At 54.5% G+C, this 26,961-nt stretch overlaps 8 protein-coding genes across 8 annotated transcripts; 7 read left to right on the forward strand and 1 right to left on the reverse strand.

The window, feature by feature from the left end:
* Window positions 1-1,756: 1,756 nt before the first annotated feature.
* On the forward strand, window positions 1,757-3,068 carry PC9H_009092 (uncharacterized protein; the record flags this gene model as incomplete). The annotated part of the gene is made up of 3 exons (XM_036778599.1): window positions 1,757-2,187; window positions 2,240-2,707; window positions 2,756-3,068. 3 exons carry the CDS (start codon window positions 1,757-1,759, stop codon window positions 3,066-3,068), a joined length of 1,212 nt encoding a protein of 403 aa, XP_036630027.1.
* A 90-nt stretch (window positions 3,069-3,158) lies between these two features.
* PC9H_009093 (uncharacterized protein) lies at window positions 3,159-4,520 on the forward strand (the record flags this gene model as incomplete). Its single annotated transcript, XM_036778600.1, has 1 exon — window positions 3,159-4,520. One exon carries the CDS (start codon window positions 3,159-3,161, stop codon window positions 4,518-4,520), a length of 1,362 nt encoding a protein of 453 aa, XP_036630028.1.
* Window positions 4,521-11,385: 6,865 nt separating this feature from the next.
* PC9H_009094 (uncharacterized protein) lies at window positions 11,386-13,114 on the forward strand (the record flags this gene model as incomplete). Its single annotated transcript, XM_036778601.1, has 3 exons — window positions 11,386-12,105; window positions 12,160-12,351; window positions 12,401-13,114. The coding sequence occupies 3 exons, from the start codon at window positions 11,386-11,388 to the stop codon at window positions 13,112-13,114; spliced, it is 1,626 nt and encodes a 541-aa protein (XP_036630029.1).
* A 29-nt stretch (window positions 13,115-13,143) lies between these two features.
* Window positions 13,144-15,120, reverse strand: PC9H_009095 (uncharacterized protein; the record flags this gene model as incomplete). Its single annotated transcript, XM_036778602.1, has 7 exons — window positions 13,144-13,431; window positions 13,480-13,776; window positions 13,830-13,862; window positions 13,932-13,949; window positions 13,996-14,172; window positions 14,219-14,598; window positions 14,649-15,120. The coding sequence occupies 7 exons, from the start codon at window positions 15,118-15,120 to the stop codon at window positions 13,144-13,146; spliced, it is 1,665 nt and encodes a 554-aa protein (XP_036630030.1).
* A 331-nt stretch (window positions 15,121-15,451) lies between these two features.
* PC9H_009096 (uncharacterized protein) lies at window positions 15,452-16,475 on the forward strand (the record flags this gene model as incomplete). The annotated part of the gene is made up of 4 exons (XM_036778603.1): window positions 15,452-15,677; window positions 15,725-15,793; window positions 15,844-16,059; window positions 16,114-16,475. 4 exons carry the CDS (start codon window positions 15,452-15,454, stop codon window positions 16,473-16,475), a joined length of 873 nt encoding a protein of 290 aa, XP_036630031.1.
* Window positions 16,476-17,496: 1,021 nt separating this feature from the next.
* On the forward strand, window positions 17,497-17,944 carry PC9H_009097 (uncharacterized protein; the record flags this gene model as incomplete). Its single annotated transcript, XM_036778604.1, has 3 exons — window positions 17,497-17,660; window positions 17,704-17,880; window positions 17,932-17,944. The coding sequence occupies 3 exons, from the start codon at window positions 17,497-17,499 to the stop codon at window positions 17,942-17,944; spliced, it is 354 nt and encodes a 117-aa protein (XP_036630032.1).
* Window positions 17,945-21,979: 4,035 nt separating this feature from the next.
* PC9H_009098 (uncharacterized protein) lies at window positions 21,980-23,145 on the forward strand (the record flags this gene model as incomplete). Its single annotated transcript, XM_036778605.1, has 3 exons — window positions 21,980-22,361; window positions 22,414-22,609; window positions 22,665-23,145. The coding sequence occupies 3 exons, from the start codon at window positions 21,980-21,982 to the stop codon at window positions 23,143-23,145; spliced, it is 1,059 nt and encodes a 352-aa protein (XP_036630033.1).
* A 410-nt stretch (window positions 23,146-23,555) lies between these two features.
* RPB1_2 (DNA-directed RNA polymerase II subunit rpb1) lies at window positions 23,556-26,912 on the forward strand (the record flags this gene model as incomplete). Its single annotated transcript, XM_036778606.1, is given in 9 exon segments — window positions 23,556-23,831; window positions 23,884-24,207; window positions 24,262-24,508; window positions 24,564-24,741; window positions 24,796-24,875; window positions 24,926-24,947; window positions 24,996-25,043; window positions 25,204-25,603; window positions 25,620-26,912. 9 exon segments carry the CDS (start codon window positions 23,556-23,558, stop codon window positions 26,910-26,912), a joined length of 2,868 nt encoding a protein of 955 aa, XP_036630034.1.
* Window positions 26,913-26,961: the final 49 nt, after the last annotated feature.

The raw sequence follows: 26,961 nt of genomic DNA on the forward strand, positions 1-26,961 counted from the left end.
ATTGTCCGATAACTTACTCATACCGATGCAGATCACTTCCCTGATGTGTCTCCACCTTTTCGATGCGCTGGGCTGCTCTCAATGGCCGGCGATGGCCCGCGATGGGCACAACAATCAGAGATTGGCAACTCAGGTGCGCATTTACGTGCGCCTTTACTCCTTCACATTCTCCATCTAAACTTATACAGTAGGAACAGAACAGCGATTCTACATTAGTTAAGGAACATTCGGGTTGATCTGCGAAGAAGGACATCGCTCATGTGAGTATGTCAACCCCGAGCTACACTATCACAATAATCACATGTCGCAAAGTGACATCTTCCTTTTCATTGCACTCGATGTCTCGCTGGGATACGCTCATAAGGATGGGTAAGTGATCCCAGAGCTTGCTCGTCTCTTGCTAATCATTCGCCCCATCCAGCACCCTCGTCTCCTGCTCTACCGACTTACCACCATCGAACGCTAGGTATGCGATGTTACAGCCAGCCCTTCTATTGCTAATCTTTTACGCCCTCTAGTAACCTCGTTGCCCGCTCCATCCTCGTCATCCTGCTTGATCGAATAGTTTATTATTTCTTTGCTATTGCGTCGACACAATCGTAGATTGCCTCACGCACGTCCCAGGGTCGTAGACTCCCGGACGATTTCCTTGTTTCGCTTTCGATACACCATTGGCGTCATTTCCTTCGCCCACGGACTCAGTGTAGCCTCCTGCATTCGCAATTGTCATAGTTACGCGTGTACTTCATTCATCGGAACATCAATCACTAGATAGCATCCTAAGACTCGGACGGCTTTTCTTAGATATCCTATTATTATTACTTGCTATTATTACATATCTCCATGCCTCCCTGTGTTCACTGCGGCGACGAGGCTACTCCAAGCCACACACGATGTGTTCATCCGCTTGAAGTCACCATAAAACCAAATGGTAAATATAACCAAACAAATCTGAGCCATATCTTATCTAATCTCCCTCTTAGAAACCACCTTTTTCGTTATCAAGCGGACGGACAGTTACTCGTATCAATGTCCACTCTGCCCAGAGAAGCACAATCGTGAGCTCGACATACGAGATCATGTTTCGAAACATCACGCAGGCAGCCACTCTACGGACCGCCCCCACTCGCCATCCCTCATTATGCCCTCTAGTTCCCCTTCATCCTCGAAGCGATCAATTGACTTCGTTGAAGACCAAGCTGTAACGCCGAAATGAATTCGCATCCATCCAACGTCCCCCGCATCACTACCTATCATCTCCCCCCCATCGTCTGTGCCCTATGCCATTTCTGAACCGCCGTCTGACTTTACACTTGTCCCTGAAACCCCCACTCCCGATTTGCCTATTATAAAGGTCACGCAGCTCCCCCCAAGTACCCAGCAGCTTCCCCATTCCACCCGCAAGCCCCGTCGGCGAGAAACCGCCAAAACATTTACGTTGAAAGACGCCGGGATCTATTTCCATTCGCCCACCCGGCTGTTATTGTGCCTCGAATGTAGCTCAGCGGTACCGGCCCAACATCTGGCCACACATATCAACGAGTCTTGCCCTCGACGTATCAGATTCGACATAGATCGCTTGGCCTCGGCATTGCAGGAACTCGGAACCAACCTTTCACCCCTCCTTCCCGAAGGAGGCTTCGACCGGCCCATTCCTATACTCCCCGTTCAACAAGGTTGGCGATGTGCTACCCCTGGTCCCTGCTTTGGTCACGTATTTGGATCTAAAACCACCAAAAATACGCACCAGCAAGCAATGCATCCTCAACAGACACCAATATTTGTCGAAACCAAATGTCAACGAATATACAACCCTTGCAACTTCACTAAATATGTCGCAATCAATTCCACCGCACCTCCCGACGACTTTTTACCCCCCAAGAGTTCTTGGCGCGATCTGAAGAAACAACTGCAAGATCAAGGCGCCCTCACGCTGGAAGATCATCGTCTAATCACCCACACCCAACTCTCACCGTTAGAAAATGTCACCAAATGGCATCTCACTGTCCCGGGAGCGCACCTTGGCTTTGCCCACACTTATTCTCGTCCACCGGCACCAGAACTTGCTCCGTCAAACTTCCATCGAATCTTTGACGCATTCAAATACTACATAGTCCACATCGTGGCACCAGTCCTTGAGAAGAGGAGCAATACTATGCTACTCCGTCTCATTAACTCTCCAGACAAGTAAGCATAAATAGTCACTTCGTTTGTACTATATTAAACGGACATCATTCAGAGGCAATTGTGAACGATATCCTTTTCGACTACCGCAGAATCAGAAGACCGTCCGCGACTATGCGCATATCTTTTCCTGCATGATGACTTTCGTCGTTCGTGCCGCCGACAAGGCCATCCCCGGCTTCCCCGTTACTACCACGGACTCGCAGCTATACCTAATAAGGCAATTCCTGAATTCGAATATCCCGGAGGACCTGGTCCACGCACCTCCTTCCTTTTGGGACCTAGTACATCAAGTCTGTTGGTCCATGCTCACATCCATCCCGGTCTCGAATGAATTTAACGAACTCGACATTCCTTTGACACGTTTCTTGATTGCCTACCACTTGCGAGACGACCTGTCCGCTAGATTCAAAATGGCAACCCACATCTGCCACAACATGATCGCCATTCAATGGTGCTGGCGTGCTATGGGGCTGTACCAATGCAAAAAGCTCGCATCCTCAAAGGAAAACGGCGAGATGGGGTAAGTCCTTGGCCTCCTTCTGAACCCCATACTAACGCAATGGAACAGCGTATACGAGGACATCTCCAAATATCTGACGGAGGGCGGCCACTCCCCCTTTGCTGTCCTTCGATGCCACATCCATCCCATCACTGCGATCTCGATGCAAGAGCCCAGCCTCCCTCTCTTCCTGATGGGGGCAGACATGGAGACTTTCTCCTTTAAATCTCATCCGTTCACTATGTCCTCTTTCAAAGATTTCGCAGTAGGCCTGGTCTCTTCATCCGAGTCGCTGCTGCTATCCCTTCTCGACGGACTCGATATTACGGACCTTGATGCACGCATCCACACTGCATTGTCACTTGACAACAGCGACGGATGATGGTTCAAAGACACACTACGAGACGAAGAACACGGATATTCCTTCCTCACCGATGAAAGAAACGGGTTCTCGCGCTATCAGGACTCGCTAATGGACCACATATGCCGCAACGACAGCACTGTCTATGCCGTCCATACTCCTGACGGCATCCAATTCAAGCCCAACGCCCTGTTGTCCTTCATCGACGACGTCGATGACCTCGTCGAACACCTGTACGCCTCGTTGAACTTCACTTGGGCAGGAGCAGCGAGGGGGACGGAAATAGAGGACATACGTTATAAAAACGGCCATGCCCCTCGCAATTTGTACTTCACCAACGGCGTTCTCACCTTTGTTACTTTCTATAACAAAACCCAGCACAATACCGGCCGTCCGTCGATGATTCCTCGCGCTGTCCCACCCCGCTTGGCACGCCTCTTTATCATCCTCCTCGCCGTCATCTACCCCTGCACCCAGTACATCGCCAACATTCAGTCCACCAAAGCCCATGCCGTCCTCTACAGCAGCTGCATCTTTGTCCATCGAGCTCGACCACTCAACACCAAGCGGATGACTGATATTTTGCGACGATTCACTCAAGAAACCTGTATATTTCCCCTGGGCGTTCGCGACTGCCGACATCTGATGAAATTCGTGTTGAAACACGCTGTTGGTTTGGCGCTGCAAGAGGACCCGGGGGACAGTCCGTCATTGTATCGAATCCTCGATGGACTCTGGGGACATTCCTCCAAAGTCTCGCAAACATATTACGCAGTTGAGGAAGACACGTTCTCTCACATTGATGCGAAAGACGTCACCAAAGCACAGATATTCTCGCTAGCCTACCACGAATGGCTCGGGATTGGTTACGAGCACCTTCCCGCCAACCTTCGCATTGGCCACACAGAGCCAGCCAAAGCTCTAACTCAGGCTCCCGCAGGCAAAATTGATACCACTGCATTCGTCCAATCCCTCCATGCCACCATTCCTATGCTTGGCGATGCCCTCCAAGCCACCGTCTCCGATGCCGTTCACACCTACATGGCAATGCACGCCATTCAACCTCGTCCGCCTACACTCCGTTCTCTCCCCGTCTCCCCACCCTTTCGCGTCATCGTCCATCCGTCGCGCAAAGTGGCTTTGGAACGCCTCTACGGAACCTCGGAGCCTCGTTTTACTAGTCCCCAACAAGGTGAACTCTTCGAACTTGTCATGCAGAACACCCGCCACGTCTTGGGCATTCTGCCGACTGGCGGTGGAAAAAGCTTGATGTTCTATGGCCCCCCGCTGATGGAATCGGAGGGTATAACCATCGTAGTTAGCCCCTTCGTTGCCCTAGCGAATCAGCAATACCGAGAAGCCAAGCGGTATGGCATTGATGTAGTTCAATGGCCATCATCCACCTGTAAGGGCAACCTCAAGATGGCCGACAGCGCAGGCCTAGCAGAGGGAGAATCCAAAGATAATGAATAAGGCTAACTACAATACATGAGAGGGCTGCTCACCTAGCAGAGGGAGAATCCAAAGAGAACAGGATAAGGATTCTCCATGCTAGGAAGCGAAGTATATACTGTAGTAGCGTGAGAGGAATGCAGGATAACTGTACAGTACACCAGCCAAAGTCCGAACAAATATCACAAGGTACAAGGAAACATGTGATAATGAAGTGGAGGGTAAATGCACAGGAGTCGTGCCAGCGACTTGGGGAAGTAAGGGCGAAGAGTAATGAAGTGGGGGAAAAGGATAGAGGTAACCCGGACGAGCCCCGAAGAGTATAGATGAGTCCGAGCGAGTCCGAAGTGTCCGAGCGAGTCCGAAGTGTCCGAGACGAGTCCGAGCGAGTCCGAAGTGTCCGAAGTGCGGGAAGACTCCGGAGTCACCAGACGCGGCTCGGATGCGAAAGGAGTGGGTGGAAAAGAAGTGGAAAGGAAAGGGAGCGAAAAGGAACGAAGGGGAATGAAGGGAATGTAGGTAAGAGTCCATGGAATGAAGGAAAGGAGAGAAAATAGGAGTGTCCCCTTACATCACCCCCCCTTCAAGGTTGCGGCGACCCGACGCGAAGATTCTTGCCTGCCGCGCCATGAATTCACCAACCCCGAAACTCCGGATTGCTGCGAGAAGATGTCGAAGTACGACTGCGCGGAGCCCGGAGCCTTCCGATTGCGCCAACGCTCCCAGGACTGGTCCAGTGCCACAGGAGTCATCCGGAGAGGTAGAGCAGTCGTCGGATTCATCGGACTCGTCCGGAGTACACGTACTGCGTCCGGGTGACGATCATGGAAGTCCTTGACCTTCCGGGCGGCATGCTGGAGGTTGCTCGCGGGCTCCCAGGAGTCGTGCTCGATACCATAGCCTCGCCAGCGCACCAAATACTTCAGGACCCGACCGAACCGTCTGCTATTTTGGACCTCTTCTACCTCATGCTCCTCTTCTCCGTCAACGAGCTGCGGAGGTGGCGGAGCGACAGGGCGTCTACCTGGGATGGGGTCTGGAACGAAGGGAGAGAGTTTGACCACGGGGAAGACAGGATGGAGACGGGATAAGCCCGGAGGGAGCTGGAGCCGGTACGCTGCCTTGCCAACCTTCCGGACGACCTTGTAAGGACCAAGTCGTGCGTGTCCGAGTTTCCGGGAGGGTCGGGCAAGGTTGATGTCCGACGAGTCCAGCCAGACCTTGTCACCCGGTTGGTACTCCGGAGCGGGAGTCCGACGCTGATCGTAGTAGCGCTTCATGTCGTCCTGAGCCTTGACCAACGCGGACTGAGCCTCGTCGACTGCAGATTTCATCCGGTCTACAAACTCGTTTGCGGACTCCATCCGAGACGGTGGCTGATAAGGTTCGAACCCGAGACGAGGATGACGGCCGGTATCCAGGAGGAAGGGTGACTGCTGAGTGGACGCATGGACCCGGTTGTTGTACGCGAACTCTGCCATAGGTAGGAGGCGAGCCCAGTCATCCTGACGCTCTCCGACGAAGATCCGGAGATAGGACTCGAGTTCCTGGTTGGTCCGTTCCGTCTGTCCGTCGGACTGAGGGTGGTACGCAGTGGAGGCAGCCAGCTTGATTCCGAGCATCCGGTAGACTTCTCGGGTGAACTCTGCGACGAATTGCGGACCCCGGTCAGACACAACGGACCGAGGGAGTCCGTGCAGCTTCCAGACGTTCTGCAGGTACAAGTTTGCGGATCCGAGGGCAGACACTGTGGTGTGAGTCGGAATGAAGTGGGCGCGTTTGCTTACGGAGTCGACCACGTTCATGACAGCATCAAACCCATCGGACTCCGGAAGCTCGACAATGAAGTCAACACTCAGGCGATCCCAGCGTTCATCCGGAATGGGAAGCGGATGAAGTTCACCCATGGGCGGATGCCTTTGGGCCTTCGTCCGGAGACAGAGGTCGCAATGGCGGGTGTAGGATCCGACGTACCGGGACATGTTGGGCCACCAGTAGCTGCGCGAAACGAGCTCTAGGGTCTTCCATCTGCCGGCGTGTCCTGTGACCTTGGTGTCGTGGTGCTGAGCTACAATAGTCCGACGCAAATCCGGTGAGTCCGGAACGTAGATCTTACCCCGGAACATGAGGAGTCCGTCCGATTGGGACCATTCCGCACTTCGGACTGTCTTGCGACTGCCCTGGGTCTTCTTCAGTTCCTCCGCCGCCTTTGCCACTGCATCTTCAAACTTCGCATTCCGCACTCCAGTCCGGATAGCCGTGAGGATATCCTTCTCCTCCCCTTCAAGAGTGACACCCGTGGCACGGACGGCAAAGTAGGACGGCTTAAGTAAAACCACATCCTTGTTGTCATCCTTACCATCCGAGTGATCCAAGCGGCGCGAGAGAGCATCCGGCTTACCCATTGTCCGACCCGGACGGTGCTGGAGAGTGAAGTCGAAGCGGGAGAGGTATAGCGACCAGCGGGCTTGACGACGATTGAGTTTCTGGGCCTTGATGAAGTACTCCAGGTTCTTGTGGTCCGTCCAGATCTCGAACGGAGTCTCCGCGCCTTCAAGGTAGTGCCGCCATTCTTCGAGTGCCCGGATGATCGAAAGCATCTCCGTGTCGTGTATTTCGTAGTTCCGCTCCGCAGCCTGTAGACTTTTAGAGTAGAATGCGACAGGATGCCATTTACCATCATCCGGATCCAGCTGCGACAAGACCGCACCCGTAGCATAATCTGACGAGTCCGCTTCAACCCGGTATGGCCGATCCTCCTTCGGAAAGACCAGAACGGGCTCCGAAGTGATCAGCTCCTTGATCCGAAGAAATGCGGATTGAGCGGAGTCGTTCCACTGCCATTCCTTTGCGCAAGTGAGGTCGAAGAGAGGCCGAGCGATATGTGAGTAGTCTTTGATGAAGCGGCGGTAGAAATTGACGAACCCGAGGAAGGATTGGAGTTCAGTCCGAGTCCGGGGGGTCGGCCAGTCCGCGACTCCGGAAACCTTCACGGGATCCATCTCGATCTTACCCTCAGAGATGACAACTCCGAGATACTCCACCTTGGTCTGCTCGAATTCGCACTTGTCCGCTCGGAGGAAGAGCTTGTTCCGCTGGAGGATCTCTAGGACACGCCTGAGGACCCGGCGATGCTCTTCGCGCGTCTTGGTGTAGATCAGAATGTCATCCAAATAGATAATGACCACACCTTCCGTAATGAGCTCCCGGAAGAGGTCGTTCATCATGGTCTGGAAGGTGGATGGGCTATTCGTCAGTCCGAAGAACATTACCAACGGTTCGAAGAGTCCGCGCGTAGTCCGAAATGCGGCCTTCCACTCATCACCCTCCTTGATCCGGACATTGTTGAAGCCCCACCGGACGTCAAGCTTGGAGAAGTAGCGAGCATTCCGGAGTTTGTCCACCAAGTCCGAGATGAGCGGAAGTGGGTACCGATTCTTGACCGTCATGTTGTTGAGCTTCCGGTAGTCCTGGACCAAGCGGAGCGATCCATCCTTCTTCTTAACAAAGAACACCGGGGCAGCCATGGGCGACTTGCTGGGGCGGATCCGACCAGTCCGGAGATTTTCTTCCAGGAATTCGTCCAGCTGTTTCTGTTCCGCCGGGGACAGCGGGTAGCACTTGGTAGAGGTCGGTTCCGCTCCGTCCAGTAGCTCAATGGCATGGTCCCACGGACGCGGCATGGGCAGTTCATCAAAGGACTCCTTTGCGAAGACGTCCTCGAATTCCTGGAGGAAGTCCGGGACTGCGCTGTTCCGAGGATCGTGGGGTTTGTTGCGCTGGAAAGCCAATGCAAGGCGCTGCGAGACTGTCTCCGAAGCCCGGATATGTTCTTCCTGAAGACTCCGAAGGTACTCCGGAGTCGGAGGAGGAATAGCCACAAAGACACGGTCACCCCTCTCAAGTCCGGAGTCGTCCGGAGTTGTAGCATTGTCATCCTCATCATCTTCCTCGCAGTCGTGAAGCTCTGGGAGATCGTCCGAGTGCAGTTCCTCAACCCTTGGCATCGGACCCGTACGACACTCCCGGAGTCGTACGGACTCCTTGCGTCGGGTCAGCTTGTCATGGCGGAACTCCTTCCGACAGGTGTCGCATCCGGACGGACAGCGGCTCATGGTCACCTCCTTTGTCTGCCAGTCAATCTCGGGGTTGTGCTTCCGAAGCCAGGTGTATCCGAGGATGATGTCCTGCCGTCTGATGTTAGTGACTGCGAAAAGCATCCGTTCCGTGTGATCCTTGAACCGGAGTACAAGGTCCACGACTTCGGAGATAGATCCGTTCTCATTTGGTGACCCGTCAACGTTGAAGACCGGAATCGGAGCGGACAGCTTGCGTCGGGTGAAACCATGGGCATCAGCAAAGCGCGGATGCATGAAGACTCCGGTGGCTCCGCAGTCCACCAGGGCCTGCAGGGTGCATCTGTGTTGTGTATCCGTGCTCTGCACTTCAACGGGTATATCTAGCGAAAGCTTGCCGGGCAGCGCGGAGATCTTATAGCTACTGGGTAGCCGCCGTTCCCACTGCGGGCGAAACCTTCGGAGTGTGCGGATTGTAACCGGAGTTGCTTGCTTAACGTCGGACGAATCATCGGAGTGATTGGAATCGTCTATTTCGTCTACGCTAAGACAAGCAAATCGGTTATTTACCAACGAGGTCGCACTGATCACTCGTTGGTCCGGACAAAATCCGCCGTGTCCGATTCCTCAACCGGGGCCGTTCCCTCATCGTCTATTCCTTCCGAAGTCCCCGTACTTTCTACAACATCGGCCGCGGTCAAGAGATCTTCAATGGCGGACATCCGCTCCTCGGTGGTCATGAACCGGACGTCGTACCGGAGTGGGCACTCGCGAGACATGTGACCGGGCTTGCCGCATCAGTAGCAGAGCTGTGAGGTGGCAGGTCGGGAGCGGGTGTGGTCGACATCCATTGGGACACCGGGTGAGAGAGCCTTTGGAGGAGGCGGAGGTTGGAAACGGGGTTGCAAAGGTGGGAGCTGAGTCCGAGGCGTGGGGAGTACACCCGCAGGAGTCCGAGCGACTCCGGAGCTGGCTGCTGGTCGGACGAGGGATCCGGAGTGTCCGGAGTTTCCGGAGTGCACACCAAAGTGGAAGGATTGGTTAGCAGCACGGTTGTCAGCAACCCGCTGTGCTGCCTTGTACCATTCCTCGAAGTCATCCTCGTCCGGACAGTCTGCGGACTCGGCAACACGGCTCTGGATGATGGAGTCCAATCCGCGGCGGAACTTCATCGTGATGTTGGAGCCCTCAGTGTATCCGGACTGGTCTACAAGGTCCCGGAACTCGTCGAGGTACTCCTGGAAAGTCCGACACCCTTGGTGGTACCGGGTGGACTCCAGTTTTAGCATGGCGGCTTCGCGTTCCCGATCCGGAAGAAAGCGAGTCCGGAACTCGGTTGCGAAGGCGGCCCAGGACGCAAAGTATGGATCCTTCGGACTCCGGAGCACCATGTCCGCGTACTCCTTAGCTCGATCCTTCTGGAAGAAGGAGAGACACCAGAGGATTTTGGCCTGCTCGGTCGGGAAGTGGTCCGGACAGAGTTGGAAGTAGATGGAGCACGCGTTGTAGAATGCGCGACCATCCTTGCGGTTTCCGTCGAAGATCGGGGGAGAGGCAGGCTTCAGGCGGGAACGTGGGGTGTTTTCGGATCGACTCGGGGCGTGCTGGGAGGCTTCGGTGCCCCTCAGCTCGGAGTCCGGAGTCGTTTTTGGAGTAGTCGGACGGGGTGTTAAGAGGAGTCCTTCGATTCGGGCAAGTGTATTCTGGATGGAGCTGATTTGGGTTTGGTGTTCGTACGTCTGAGCCCACAAGGTCTGCAAAGTCTCGGAGTCCGGTCCTGAAGCGACTGGCTCGGATGGCGGGATCTGGCTGGAAGCGCCCGGCATTTCGGAGTCGTCAGGGGAGCGAGGGATGGAGTTCCTTGGGTCCTCAGAGGTGGGTGGGAGTAGCAGGAGAGCGTCCGGAATGTCCGCAAAACCGGAGAGACGTCGAGAACGAGTCCGGAGTGGCGCAGGACGTTTTCCGTAGGGCTCTGGTGCCAGGATGGGAGATCCTGTTCTGCTGTAAGGGCAACCTCAAGATGGCCGACAGCGCAGGCCTAGCAGAGGGAGAATCCAAAGATAATGAATAAGGCTAACTACAATACATGAGAGGGCTGCTCACCTAGCAGAGGGAGAATCCAAAGAGAACAGGATAAGGATTCTCCATGCTAGGAAGCGAAGTATATACTGTAGTAGCGTGAGAGGAATGCAGGATAACTGTACAGTACACCAGCCAAAGTCCGAACAAATATCACAAGGTACAAGGAAACATGTGATAATGAAGTGGAGGGTAAATGCACAGGAGTCGTGCCAGCGACTTGGGGAAGTAAGGGCGAAGAGTAATGAAGTGGGGGAAAAGGATAGAGGTAACCCGGACGAGCCCCGAAGAGTATAGATGAGTCCGAGCGAGTCCGAAGTGTCCGAGCGAGTCCGAAGTGTCCGAGACGAGTCCGAGCGAGTCCGAAGTGTCCGAAGTGCGGGAAGACTCCGGAGTCACCGGACGCGGCTCGGATGCGAAAGGAGTGGGTGGAAAGGAAGTGGAAAGGAAAGGGAGCGAAAAGGAACGAAGGGGAATGAAGGGAATGTAGGTAAGAGTCCATGGAATGAAGGAAAGGAGAGAAAATAGGAGTGTCCCCTTACACCACCATCGACTGCTCATCCGCACGGCTACTCGTCGTGAACGCGGAGCATCTCATCCATGGACAACTGGATGACTGGCTCACAGCGGCATCCAAACTTGGTCTCATCAAGCGAATCATTTTTGATGAAGCGCACGAAATCCTCGTCTCCAGTAATTATCGTGATTGCTACTCCAAGGTCCAATCGCTCATGGATCTTGGCGTCACCATTGTTTTCCTCACCGCCACCATTTATCGATCGAGTATTCCTGAGCTCGCAAAGGCGTTCAACATTGAAAACTTGGAGGTTATCGCTGCGCCCACGATACGACCCAACATACGTTACCAAGTGGATACATATTCTGATGAGCGGCTGATCCTTGAACATCTCACACAAGCATACCGCGAGGCTGTTCAGCACGCTACCCCTCGTGATCGTCTACTCATCTACTGCCGCTCATATAACGAGTGCGATCGCGTCGCCGCCGCCTTGCGCCTACCGGTACACAAGGCGAAATATACAAATGATCCGGCAGCCGATGCTGACACCAGACACCAAGTTGAACAAGATTGGCTAACGGGGGTCACACAAGGCCTCGTCGTGACCACAGGCTTTGGCACTGGTATCAACTACCCTTACGTCAACCACGTCTTCGTCCTCAATCCCTACGACATGATCAGCGTCACTCAACAGACTGGCCGCTTAGGCAGAACGGGTGAAGTTACATTCGCGAGGATCATAGGACAAACTAGCAGGTATCGCAAAGCACCCGCCATCACAGGGGTCGATCATGCCGGGAAACACCAACTCTACCAATTGTTCACGACGAATACTTGCAGAAGGCTTTCTCTCGGTAGTTTCGACGATGAGTCTCATTCGTGCCACTCAGTGCCAGGTTGCACCCCATGCGACTATTGCGACACTCTTGAGGTAAGCCCTATCCAGCTCACTAGCATTAACTTATTTAAGACCTCGCCTCATTAGAACCTTCCACCCGTCCCCCCTCGTTATACATATCCGCTACGCGACACGCGTTGGTCACGCAAACAAGTCACGCGTGGATCAGGGGGTCAGATCACGAGCGAGTCAGGGGGTCAGATCACGAGCGAGTCAAATGATCCGGTCACGGGTTCCAACTCGATGATTTTTGACAAGTCCACACGACCTGCCGTCCATGTAAGTGCACCGTCAAATCTGTACTTTTCTTTGCGCTAACAATGCTCAGGCCTATCATGACATTGGAGATCACTATCACAATCATCTCTCCACACCAACGTTCTTTGACAAGCATGTTGCTCGCTCCGTGTCTCCGCCGCTCCCTTCAACACCTCGACCGCACTGCCACCATGAAGCCCTAGCACTGAACAAACAGGAAGGTGTTGCCAAACGTGATTTGGCACAGGTCCACTCGCAGTCATTCAAGCGCCTTGTCGACATGCGAGACAGGTGTCTAACGTGTCAAGTTTTCGGCCGCACTCCCTGTGGCACTGAAGACGGCTTCCGATGCCCCGTAGGTATATACGGATACAGATGTCAATACATGCTGGACGGCGAACCGTTGCCGACACTCTACGGGGACGTTTACAAGATGGCACTCAGGAATTTCGACAAGACCTGCCGCGTATGCTGGATCTGCTATTTTCCTTTCTCGTACAAAACGCACACCAAAGACGATGACGTTTGCAAAATGCAGAAAGACGTCCTCAGCCCCATCGCATGGGCATTATTCTGCCTTCCCATTGTGCTGTCACCGTCCGTAGCCCATGGGTTACAAGACAAGCTATTGCACACTGCCGGCATTACAACTCCCATCTTCCAATCCCTCGAAACATATTCGCATTGGCTTGTTAAGCCCCACCCAACTGTCCAGAACTCTGCAAATCTCGTAGAATTATGCATTGCCTTTGAACAGCTGTATCATGCTAAGGACTGGCCGTAGACCGTCGTAATTACTTGTACTCCTGTACGCTACACTGCAATCTCTGACGCATCCTCCTCCAATTTGTCCACCGTCTCGTCTATGAACCGTGCCATTGCATCCGTCGTGAAGTATCGAACCACCTCCACCAGCATCCTTCTGTTCCCCACGTCGTTGCCCGTGTGCCACGGCACGTCCCCATCGCCTTCCGCGTCGTCGTCAGCTCGTCGTCGTCGTTTCAATATATTATCTAAAACGCAGGCATGCAACTGATGAAAATCCGAGGAAGACGTCTCTGTTGGACTCCACAGAGGATCCAAGAGCACGATGCACCCGAACTCGTCGTCGCTCAGCTGTCTGGCACGCCGACAATCTCAACCACTCACCGCTTTGAACAGCGCCAGTACTTTGTTCCGCCTCGTTACCATCTTCTCGTGGGCCTTTATCCACCTCTTTCTCCAAGTATGTTCCTTCCCCTTTCGTTCAAACACTGGCACGTGAGCAAGAGCAGCGCCATATTGCAGCTCGAACAAATCGTCGCTCTGTTTCTTTTTCCATCTCCTCCCTTCGTCCGTATCTGATACATTGCTCCTGTCAATGGCCAGACGAAGTCCGGCCATCGTCAGAAAGATCCCCTCCAGTAAGTTAACACTCTCCTGCATCATAGACCATTCAAGCAAGAACTAACGCTACTATCAATAACCTATTGGTATCAACCCAAAACTATAGCACGCACCTTTTCTGATTCATTTACCCTCTCTTTTTCAGACTGTATTTCACAAATCGTGAACAAACGACTCCTAGCTTCCCTAGGTCCGCACGAATAGGCCGTCTTCACCTTGCCGAAAGCTTCATTCTACCCCAGATGAGCACCCCCCCTCTCTCTCCAATGATGTACTCACTAGCCGTTCCATATTGATATCCCCGTAACCGACGATGAGCCTTGCCAGAGCTTCCTCCTCTAAAAAACTCTTATGCTTAGGCTTGTGGCAATACCCGTGGAGTGAGTCCAACAAATCCCTTTCCGTTAGCTTGCCGTGGACAGCTCCGACGTGCGTGTATACGCAACGGAATCGATCCTATCCAAGGTAAGCAGTCGTTCTTGAACACGTTGCGCAAACTCACCTCCACCGCTTCATACCCCGCCATGTTTACATCGTCTATCTTGGCGCTCAACTCATAGCTCAACTGCTCGATAATGGGCACTTTGGCCTTACGAGGCTTCTTTGGAGGCCTCGCGCCATTATCCCCGCCAACGCCGCCGCCGCCCTGTTCTTCGCCGCCTCCTGGTTCTTCGCCACCGCCCTGTTCTGCGCCAGCGCCTTGTTCTTCGCCACCGCCCTGTTCTTCGCCTGCGCCTGCTCCAACGCCTGCGTCGTTCGCTTGTCCCGTTCCACCACCAACACCTAGTTCTTTCTGCTTTCGTTTCCTCGCCGACAGGCTCGTGTTTTCTAAATCTTCTTCGGAGAACTCATCCATATTATCGGCAACGTACGCCTCCATGACTTTGGTGTGTCGTTAATACATATATGCGCATATACTCGTATCAACGCACCCTCTAAAGTCATCCCATCAACTACTGCGCCCCACTTCAACTTCGCGCAAGCCACTTTGGCCAACATCTCCCGTGCCATTGCCTCCCTCTCTTCTAGAAACAGCATATATGCTTCCTCTTCTTCCTCGCCAGTAATGTCGCTGTACTCCAGGATTAACTTACATGATTGTTTCGCCTCATCCCAGCTTCGCAAAACTCCTGCTAATATAGCTCTCCCTGAATCGCCACTGAAACTCTGCGTTGCGTCCCAAGAAATCGACCTTTGTCTCTTCCCCAGCGACGTCCGATCGGTGCTTCCCTCGGGGGAACTACGCCCAGGGTTAGACACGGAAGACAGCGGCGCACGCGACGTTGAACGAGACGGTGAGGACAAGGGGGTATGAGACGGCGAAGACATTCCGGTGCTGCAGATGATGGTTGGGAAAGAAGGCGCGCAAGGCATGCGATAGCAATCCCGCGGGGCATTGGGCATTCTGGGTAAGCACCGACTTTGACGACGACACCATCCTCGGACTTTTCGGCCCACGCGAAGCATCTTCCCCAACTCCCCACCACCTCGACCCTGATCGAACATATGCTTCTCACTGATGTCATCAGTCCCAATTTAGATTCCGATTGGCACCTCGGTCTATCCTTATCTAGACGAAGCCCACTTGCTTGCGCTGTCCATATGCCATGGTCGTAGACCATCGCCTGGCTGTCATCACCCACGGTCGTAGATCGTCGGTGGTCTGTGCGCGCCTACATATCCACGCCCATCATTTCCTGCGCCGTCCCCCGTCCTTCTCTTCCATACCGCCATCATGTCATCCCAAAAGTTCCCTCCCTTTACATCGGCTGACTTCACCTTCGTCGTCGCTTCCACCATTGCCGAAGCTGATAGCTTCATGCAAGCCATAACCACAAGCACTGTTGCTACGGACACTATATTCGGATTTGATGTAGAACTCACGCCAACCAGGGCCGTACGACTCATTCAAATTGCCACGCGTACGCAGGCATATGTTTTTGATATCACTCTGATTGGCAGTAAGTACCTATATGCACTCGTAACCGCCTCATCCACACCTTTGTAGCTTTTCCCACCTCTCTATTGGACTTCGTCGCCAATGCCAAGTATACGAAGATAGGTGTCGACATCCTTGGTAAACCACCATCACTATCTAGCTCACCTGTGTCTAACATCCATATCCAGGTGATGCCAAAACGTTGCCTCAAGCATCTATGCGCTCGGGCGGCGATCTCAGTCGCCTACATCGCACTATTGACCATTTGGGCGCTCACCTCGGACTCCACTTTGCATCTTCCGTCGCCCTCGCCAGTCTGAGTGAGCAGTGGATAGGCAGGACCCTCGACAAGACCTTACAAAAGTTTGATTGGTCCCAAGACCTCCAAACGCATCATTACACCTGTAAGTGGTGTGAACGTGCAGTCACTATATGTTTTCACACTCACTCTACGACAGACGCTGCTGCTGACGCCGCTGTTGCCATTCGAATATACGATGCCATACTCCAAAGACACGCCTCTATGGCTGTTCCCAACCCCTTCTGGACTTTTGTCGATATCGATCCCCTCAGCGGCAAGGCCGTTGGCCTATACGACGAATACCCACCTTATTCCGCCAAGAATTCGGCCCATGTCAAAAACATCCAGGCCTGTCTCAATAAGATCCAGAAAGCGATCAACCTCGCCGACGCTACTAACAAGGTTACCTCTGGCAAGACGTGGAGTGAGATAGAGAATCCGGCTATGGTAGTGTTTTGTGCAGACTTGACTCAAGCCCTCGCCAGGTACCATAGAACTGTGGCCGCATATTCCCAGTAGACACTATGTTCATCATCGCAGCAAATGATATACCTTACTCGCAGTATACACTCATACCCAATCACCTATTTTAGACGAAACCCGGTTCATACAATCTCGCCTCTCGTAATCACGAATCCCCGTAACGTATACCTATAACCCTTTGTCTACATTCATGTTACGTCCATTGCCAAAACGCTCACGCGATCATCATAGCTCGTCAACCATTGCGCCGTCTGTGGGTCATCCGTCGAACGAGGTTGCCAAAGCAGGGTATCTCCGTACGTGGGTGTCGGTGTCGTTGATCCCGCTAGATGTCTCCCGCTAGGCGTCCTACAGTTAAGTACCCTTCTTCATATCTGCAGGCGACGCTTGACGAAGAGTTCGCTCCACCTCCGCGAAGACAGGAAGCTCGAAGCTCTTGCACGCACTTTTTTCCCCTCGAGCAGTCGCTGGATCGGCCTACTACCTCCCCGTCAATCTCAACCAAATCGTTCAGAACGTTTGCCACTGACCGAAGGATCTCGTACCAGCCTATAACTTCGACGCCCTTGTGAATCGCCTCGTCGTGAGTGCTAACTAGCCCTGCGCGCGAGGGATTGACGAATAGCGCATAGACTTCGGCGATGGTAGAACATTAGGCGGGATCGTGACCAATTTCGGCGTACGACGTGACGCCTTGAACAGTCGTATAAGCGCGCTCGTTGAGACGGCGCACACGCACGGTAACGGGTTCGTTCGAGCGACGCGCCAAATGGCAGGCATCCGTGTTCCGCTTAACGCCGCGTCGACGTCGATACTTCTTCCGATCAAGATCGACCTCTTATGTCCGCATTGACATCATACTTCTTTGATCATGATCGAAATTCTTAACTCCGCGTCGACGTCGATCAAGATCTTTCGATTATGATCGACCGCACCTTATACCCGCCCCGGCCCGCTCCAAGCCGCTCGACGCTTCCGTCCTTCAATCACCACCAACGACATCGACAAAGTGCGAACTCCCCTCGCTCCTCCTCCTCTCGCTACTGATCAATGCAGTATGACCTTCGTATACATACTAGCCAGCCTATTATCGAGCCCCAAGAGCCGCGGAAAACAAACAGCCTTGGAGGCAGCCGCACAACGAGCGCTGATCGTTTGGAAAACACGGATCGACGACGCGCTGGGGTACGATGCGAGCGATGTCGAACGCTGGATCATAGTGTAAGCTCTATTACACGCGTTTTGCTACGCTGACCTCTTGTAGTCACAGCAGACATCGCAATTCCGCGGACCTACGACAACACGCCACGATATGCGGCTATACCAACGGGCAACCGGTCGCGACGATGCACTTGCGCCTAACGAAGGATTTCGTCGCAACGGGGATCAACGTCTGGGCAAACGGTGTGCCCATGACCGCGCAGGTTACGGATCTTGTTGGGTAAGTCCTCTCGCACTTAGCCGCAATCATTATCCATCTTTCGTTTCATAGGGAAATATATTAGCTACGCCCTACTTAGCCACATCTTGCTTCCGTTTTGATTCCGCAGACATGTACACGGTTGCTGATATCGAATCTATTCACTACCCTTGCGATCTTAACGCCAACCAACGCCTATCCGCCAATCACCGTCAATCCATCGGGTGCGTATACACGACTTTCTTTTTCTACTTTCTTACTTACACGCTCATCCACTCAGGTCGATTACTATGCCCTACAGAACCTTACAAGATGCTGTTTACTATGTCTACGACGCCCAGAGTCCGTTTGTATGCCCAATCCGCCTTAAACACGTCGCCTAGCATCCTTTCCACTCTCTGCATCCGCGCGTCGCGCCACGTCAGCCATTCCACAGCGAAAAGGAACGCGTTTGTTATTATCCCCATATTGCACGTTTACGCCGCTCGACTCGTTGGACCCGCGAGCCACCCACACCCAATGAAATGGCCGAACACGCAACACGCAACACGCGATATGCGAAGTGCTCGACGCCCATTCGGGTGCGCCCGAAACGACAGAAAACGTGCAAGTCTCGCGGACGGCGCGCGAAGAGGAATGAACAGGGAGGGGGAGGGGAACACGAATGCCAACACGCCGCTTGATTGAAGCGGAATGTTAGGGTGCAGCCTGAGAGCAGGGACGGCGCAGCGTGGACTCCATTTCACTGGAGACATTCTGGTGGTGCAAAGGGCAGGTGGGTGAGTGAGTCGTTATGGCAGACGGGTAGCTGACCTCGTCTCACCCCCCCCCTCCCCTCTGTGCACCCGTCGCCTCTTTCAAGCACCCACGCTCCGCAGCACGCGCGCTCGCACTCCTTTGGCTTCTTGGTCGAGGCCTTGCCAACGCCTGAGACTTGCCTGACCCCGCGCGCCTCTCCAAGTTGATGGATACTACTGCGCGCGCAGTCGGTCGTTCCCGTTAATATAGGCGTCGGGACGCTTCAACAAGAGACGTCAAGTTCGGAGGAAAGGCCGCAACAAGTCGCCTGCTTACCTCGTCCGTCTCCCCTCCCTCCCCAGGCCTACTACGTTGGAATCTCGCCTTCTACTCCGTGGTCTTCTAGCACGCCCCTCGCACCATCGTTGCGATATCCATGCTTCTCAACCGCTGTTCTCGTCGCCGCATTGGATTGAGAGACGTTGAGGGACCTCCTGTGGCCCTCAAGCTGTCGTCGGCGGCAGTTTGTGGATTGAGCTGCGTCGGGAGCAGGCTCTTCCCCAGAATTGCCGTGATGGGACATGATGGGAGATCATATCGAGCCGCGCCGTTGCGGCCTTGCGCACCACGATGTCGGAGGTCTATACACGCAGGTGAGCGCGATCCCATTGTGATAACGACGACCGCTATTTACCTAGTCGTTTGAACGCCCTGCCCTTCCTAGCCGCCCCTCCGTCTCCTTCCTCGTCGTTCCTCGCGCTGGTCGACGCCTATGCCGACATCAGTTCCTCTTCACTCCCTTCCGCCGCGGTTGCTGCAGTGGTCCGATATGGTAGCCAGGATGTACGCCATGTGGATGATGAGTAGCACGACTAAGTCAAAGCCGCGCGGTGGTGGAGTTTGACGCGATGGGACAGTGTATGAGGCGTGCGCATGGATGGGCGAGTAGAATGGCTGATGGAGGGTAGGTCAGGATCTGGCTAAATCATAAGTCCATACGTACCCAATAAGTAACCGCTAGTCGTACCTGACTAGACTGGTTTCTCTGCCATGTCCTTCGCGTCCGTGCCTATGTCCATGCGTGCAAGGTGAATGGTCCTCGTTGCCCTCCTTCTTGTTGCTAGATCGGGTTATCGGGTGATAGATGATCGTGCTGGGGGTTCAACTCCAGCATAAGTCACAGCGTCCACCGATGTGGACTTGGTCGTCGTACAAGTCCGACAGCGCCTGTTTCTTGATCATTACGTAAGCGTGGGAGCATTTCATTATTTCCTGCACTTTCATATGGCCAGTTGCACGCTTACCAGATCTCCCGTATCCTCTCCGTCTCCATCCATTCCACAGTCCTGATTGCTGGCAGAGAGGTACGGCGATACACAGCGGCTTGCAGAAGCACGGCGTCGGTGGAAGGCGGTGATGAGGGTTAGAGATGGCTGAGTTCGCTCTGCTAACTCACACCCCCACTCACCCTCAGCCTCAGACTTAGCCCTCCACCGCCAAGTCCTCCCTTCGACGCCTACGCCATCCCCAATCGTCCTCAGGGACTCAACGTCCCAAATCTACAGCCAATGCCTTCCCATCGCCACTCTCATCATCCTGCGCCGCCCCGGTTTGGCTCAGGGCCGTATCTCGCACCGTACATTCGTCGTCGACCGTCCATACTCAGGTACCACGTCGGTGAGCACCCTATTGGCTCGCTACTCACGCTCACTCACACAGTTTATCACTCAGAAGTGACCCTTGCTCGTTCACTATTATCTATACAACCTAACGACTGCCAAAAGGCTCCAAGACTCCCCAGCACGCCCTCGTACCCAAGCACGCCGTGAAAACGGCCTGACCCCAACCCACTGCCCTCCAACATGCCCTCACACCCACCCAACTCCCAAGACGGCGGCGCTCGACTGTCCTCCCTCGACATTGCCAACCCAACGTGCAGGAACACGAACTTTGCATCCTCGGGCTCGACAACATGTGCCAGCACGCTCAGACCGTGCACGCGGACAAGCAGGGGCAGAACTAGCGCATGATGGATGATCTGACAAGCCTGCCTGCGAAGATGGCCGCCGCGAACAAGACGGGCGGGGCACGCAGGGCGGCGACGGGCGGCGACGGGTTGGGTGCGGGGATACTTGGAGGAGGGGTTGGTGGAGGACCCACAGCTGTGGCACCGATGAGTATAGGCGGGGGGGATGGGCATGGGTGGCATGGGCCGCCATGATGAACGGCGTGGGTCCGATCTCGCAAGCCCCGACGAACTGCTCTTGGGCGACCTATCTCCTCCCGCCCACTCTTCCATACACGCACTCCAACGCTCTGTCGGAGCACAGGGATCACGACGACCGCGGTGGAGGCACTCAAAATCGCCGCTGGGGAATCGCTGAGTGCACGATCGTCGAGATTGCACGTAGGTAAAGAGGAGCGTGGGCTGGACTTCGCTGGAGACGTTCTGGGGACGCACAACGCAGGTGAGTGTGTGAGCTGCGCTCGAAGACGCGTGAGTTGACCTCGCAATTCGTCTGCTTCGGTGATGTCTCCAGTCCCCCCCTCCTCTCTGAGCACCGGTCCCCTCATTCCCGCATGGTAGCGCTGATGCTGGCGCAGCAACACGCCTCTGGCTTCCTGATCGACGCCTTGCCATTGCGCGAGGCTCGCGTAACCCTGCACGCATCTCCAAGCCAAGGGATTCTAATGTGTGCGCAAGAGGGTTGACCCGTTGGGAAGGGGGCGTTGGAAAGATGCAAAAGGCCAAGGTTAGATAGTGGAAGCGCAGCACCCGATTGCCGGCTTACCTCTCCCTTCTCCCATCTCACCTCCCTCTCTCGGCTTCGCCCCTCATCGTCTCCTCCTCATCCATCCTTGTATGGCCTATGTTCTATCCTCCCTCCGCCGTTTCTCGCGCCGTTGCCAACACTTTTCAAGCCCTCGACCTGGCGTTTGTAGGCCAACTGGGACGCTGGTGGACACGCTGATGCACCCACAACGATGTACACCCGAAATTGTCCCCCTGCGCCTCGTCCTGGTGAGTTCTTAGGGGCGTCCGTGATAGGTCGGGCATGTTGCTGACGTTCCGCCACCAGCTGCTCTCACTCGCCATCTTCGGAAACTATCAACAAACTTATCCTGAACTGCAGCAATCGACCCGTGCACGAACCCATGAAGACTGCATCCAAACGCTGAAGTAGCTCAAACGAGGACTGAGGGGAACGGTTTATTCACGCAGGTACGTACTCTACAACCTGTCTACTTCTTGGTCAGGCCCGAACCACCCGTCCTCTGCTTAGGCTAGCCCATCCTGACGCCTCCGCCTCTTCCACCAACTCGACAACAGCTACTACAACATTGTACAGACCCCCATGCCCTTAGTCCGCCCCACCACGCAATGACGACTGCTGTGGAGGTCATCGGCGACCCCCAAGACCAACAGGACGCAGTATCAATAGCTTACTTCACGCTAGATGATAAAGGAGCCCCACCGGAAAAACAGAGGCAGACGTACGCACCCCAGACGACATTCGGCAACAGGACACCCGCAGACCATAAACAGAGGCGTCAACAGCCTTTGCAGCCCCGAATGAATCACTCGAACGCCCCCAGCCTCGATGCAAGGATGCACCAACGGGGTCGCGGCAACGAGGGGATCTGTGACTCCAACGCCGACTCGTCAATGACAGTTGGGGTGGCGAGGGACGGCCACAGGAAGGGGCAACACCTGGCCAAGGAACGGGCGTATACGATGAAGAGACAGCGGAGCGCTACAGCAAGTGAATACCCATCACTTTGGTGGACAGCACGGCGCTTGCGATCATATTTCAGTGCCCAGCTTCCAGGCATCTGCACAGACGCCTTCCCTCACATCCCTCACGCCCGACACCGACATCACTATGACCATTCAGGCTCCGCGAGGACTACAAGAAAAGGCCAGGATCGTTGAGTCAACGTGTAGCCGACGAGGACGGCCTGCATCGTCCGCTGAGGACAACACCACCATCGAGGGAAGGGAGCTGTGTAAGTCAGTTCCTAATCGTGTAGCAAGCGACGGAAAGACTCACCACGACCCGGAACAGACGGATTTGCCGACGAGCATTCAAGTCCGGGCCAACGCTAGGCAAAGATACGTGGAGAGCGTGGGCTAAGAAGGCGGTACCTGGGCCTGCACAGTTTTCTCCCGCCATCCGCATCCCTCTCGAGCCCATTGCTATGCCCTCACACCGCCCACACGACTTCTGCCTCTGGACTGCGATGATGTGCATGACAGTGCCGCCCTCGCAATGGCAGGGGATTGCGCCGAAAATCGATTCCGAATCCCTCCTCATTGTCATCGTCATCATTCGCGCGACCGCACCCTGTACCTGGATGTCCCTGCCAGCTGCGGCGATGAGCAGTCCAGAGGGAGCCCGAGCAGAGCGTCTCGCCGGGTTATGGCGTGGCGGTGTTGCGGAAAGATGTCAGGGACGGTGCGTCTGCGCTATTCTGCGCCCGTCGAAAGGCGCCGGGGCAGCGTGGAGGCCGAACAAAGGTTGGCGCCAGAGCAGTCACCGCGCATAGGACGAGCTGCAGGCTGATCAGATCATAAATGTACGCGGGTGGGTCGCGTTTTCGGTATGGTGATTCTGGGGATGTTGGGGATGGGAGCATGGCTGACGGCGGAGGATTCTGCAGTCGCCGTGGGGACGAGGGGTGGGCGTATAGCAAGGCGAGGGTTCGTAACCCGCGTCGCTGATCGGCCGTGATGGACAGCTCCTCCGCTTCTCGCTGTGACGCAGCTTGAGGAGCGTGTGCTGGGCTTTTGCACTAGTTTTAGTCTCACCCCCTGTATGTACTTCACCTTTAAGTGTCGGCCTGGATGTCCTTTTGTGTATATCCCATGGAAGACAGTCGCTGACGTCTACTGTCCCCTTTCCATGATGTCGTCGTCCTGGCCTTCCCCGTCCCTCGATCTGACCTCCGTTGTCTGAATGCTCGCGAATGTCTGTTGGACATGTAAGTCGGACCCCAACTTCTCGGACAAGATCCGCCACATTCGCGATCCCAAATTGCGTATGGCGGTCGTTTGGAGCCACTGCAAGACGAAGATGATTTGTGAACCCGATGAGCAGAAGGACGAGGCCGATGGTGCCGATGCCGAGGAACCCAAGAAGGGGCACGGCGGTTGCGGCTATACCCAACCCCAGGTGCGGAAAGAAGGTTTGAAGCTGTTCGTGCAATCTAAGAAGTCGAAGGAAGACGACGAGGTCTGTATCACCTCGTCATTCCGCTGAGATTGCAGCTGACGAGATCCCGTAGGATGGCAAGTTGCTACAGACCGACAAACGGCTCATCACGCCGTCAGAGGTGTATACGACGTTCAAAAAGATGACGGACTCCGACCTCCAAATCATCGGGCTATCCGAGGAGTATGCTCGGCCAGAATGGATGATCTTGACCGTCATGCCTGTTCCTCAGCCGCCTGTGAGGCCAAGTATTGCTGTAGACAGGGGCGCCATGCGAAGCGAGGACGATCTGACATACAAGCTCGGGGACATCATCAAAGTCTCGGCCAACGTGCGTAGCTGCGAACAGGAGGGTGCTCCAGCCCACGTTATCTCCGAGTTTGAGCAGTTGCTCCAGGTCAGCTCGTGCTTGGATCTTTATGAAGTTTGAAGCTTACCTCTCGGTGTTCAGTTCCACGTTGCTACCTACATGGATAATGATATCGCTGGGATACCCCAGGCGCTCCAGAAGTCCGGTCGACCTGTCAAGGCGATTCGTGCTCGTCTAAAGGGCAAGGAAGGAAGGCTACCTGGGAATCTGATGGGTAAACGTGTTGATTTCTCGGGGCGTACCGTCATCTCAGGGGACCCAAATCTGGAGCTGGACGAAGTAGGCGTACCGAAGTCGATAGCCATGAACTTGACCTCCCCAGAACGAGGTGCGTGTGAAGTCAAGGTCTATGGGTCCCTCCTACTCACCGTGCTCGTGAATAGTCACACCGTTCAACATCTCTTATCTACAGGAGCTTGTTCGTAATGGTCCAACAACGTACCCTGGTGCTTGGTATGTAGTCAGAGATACGGGCGAGCGTATTGATCTGCGGTATAACAAGCGGGCGGATGCTTTCCTTCAATATGGCTGGATTGTTGAGAGGCATCTAAAGGATGGCGAGTAAGTTCACCTTTTCATATCTCCTGCCAGACCATTAGTTCAACCTTTTGCTAGCTACGTTCTTTTCAATCGCCAGCCCAGTCTTCATAAGATGAGTATGATGAGTCATCAGGTGAAGCTCATGCCCTATTCGAGTACGTGCCTCCCTATAATCTCTGAACCCCGATACTCATCTTTCCATCAGTGTTTCGCCTGAATCTTTCCGTGTATGTGTATTGTGCATGGGCTATCTATGAAGCTAGACGTCTCGTTAGTACGCCGCCTTACAATGCCGATTTCGACGGTGACGAGATGAACATGCAGTACGTGTTGTCATCCTCGTTTGTCGTTTGTATTCTCAAAGCAGCCCAGTATACCACAGAGTGAGGAGACGCGTGCGGAACTGAGCCAGACAGCTTGGGTACCACGGCAGGTGAGCATCGATGTTCCGTCTGCCTTGCTCCAGCTCAAACCTTGCCGCAGATTGTCGCCCCAAGCGAACAAGTCAGTCATGGGGATCGTGCAAGATACCCTTTGCGGTATACGCAAGCTCACGCTGCGAGATACGTTCATGGACTGGAATGCCGTTCAGAACATTCTCTTGTGGGTTCCTGATTGGGATGGCATAGTGCCGATCCCAGCCATCATCAAACCCAAACCGATGTGGACGGGTAAGCAGATCCTCAGTTTGGCCATACCTCGGGGAATCAATATCTTCCCCGCGGCTGAACCTATATCGTCGAACCCCGTTTTTGACGATGGCATGTGCATCGAGAACGGAGAGATCGCCTGGGGGATAGTCGAGAAGAAGACTGTTGGTGCCTCTCAAGGCGGTCTCGTCCACGTCGTCTTCCGCGAGAAAGGCCCCGAGGGCGCGCGCGCTGTTCTCTGGATTGCAGAAGGTCGTGAATTACTGGCTTTTCCATAACGGGTTCAGCATTGGGATTGGGGACACGATCGCAGACGCCAAGACGATGGCCTTCATCACGCAAACTATCGCCAGCCACAAGGCCAAAGTCGCAGCCATCACCGAGCGAGCGACTATCGACGAGCTCAAGGCCGCCCCCGGTATGACAATCCGTGAATCCTTCGAAAGCCAAGTCGAGCGGCAACTCAATTTGGCCTGTGATACATCTGGTCAGTACGCGCAAAAGAATTTGAAGGAGGACAACAACGTCAAGCAGATGGTGGTCGCCGGTTCGAAGGGATCCTTCATCAACATCTCCCAGATGTCGGTTTGCGTGGGGCAACAGAGTGTGGAGGGGCGACGTATACCATTTGGCTTCCATCATCGAACGCTTCCTCACTTCACGAAGGACGATTTCAGTCCTGAGGCAAGAGGCTTCGTCGAGAACTCGTACCTTCGGGGGCTAACGCCCCAGGAGTTCTTCTTCCACGCCATGGCAGGTCGTGAGGGTCTCATCGATACTGCCGTCAAAACTGCCGAAACGGGTTACATCCAGTGTCGTCTCGTAAAGGCCTTGGAGGATGTTCAGGTCTGCTACGACGGGACCGTCAGAAACTCCCTTGGCGATCTTATTCAGTTCGTCTATGGTGAGGATGGTATGGATGGCGCCTTCATCGAAAAGCAGAACATCGCGACCTTCGGTGTCAACCATGCTCAATTCAAGCATAATTATCACGTCGACGTCGTTGATCCTGCTGGAGGTTTCTTGCCAGGCGTCCTGCAGGTTGGAGTCGACGACTCCTCCCCAGAGCTGCAGGCGAAGCTAGACAAGGAGTTCGCCCAACTCTGTGAAGACAGGAAACTCTTGCGCGATTTCGTTTTCCCTCGAGCAGTTCCTGGCTCGGCCCACTACCTTCCTGTCAATCTGAATCGAGTCGTGCAGAATGCCTGCCAGATCTTCCACACTGACCGACAGAAACCAAGCGATCTCGAACCAGCCTACATCGTCGATGCCGTAAGAGACCTTGTAAAGCGCCTCATCGTCGTTCGTGGCGACGACGCCTTGAGTCGTGAGGCGCAGACCAATGCCACCCTCAACTTCAGCATGCATCTTCGCGCTACGTTCGCATCTCGGAAGGTCCTCGAACAGCATCATCTATCTATCTTATGCCCGGCCAGTGCTAGCACTGGCCGGGCTAAGATAGATGGTGGGGATAACCGAAACACGGTGTTAGAAATCCGTAGCCACACTGTGGCTACGGTGGGAAAATTTTATATACCTTAGAAATATTATATTAGCACCTCATAGCCACACTGTGGCTATGCTCAGCGGT

This window comes from Pleurotus ostreatus, assembly GCF_014466165.1.
Source record: "Pleurotus ostreatus strain PC9 chromosome Unknown scaffold_6, whole genome shotgun sequence".
Taxonomy (NCBI): Eukaryota; Fungi; Basidiomycota; class Agaricomycetes; order Agaricales; family Pleurotaceae; genus Pleurotus; species Pleurotus ostreatus.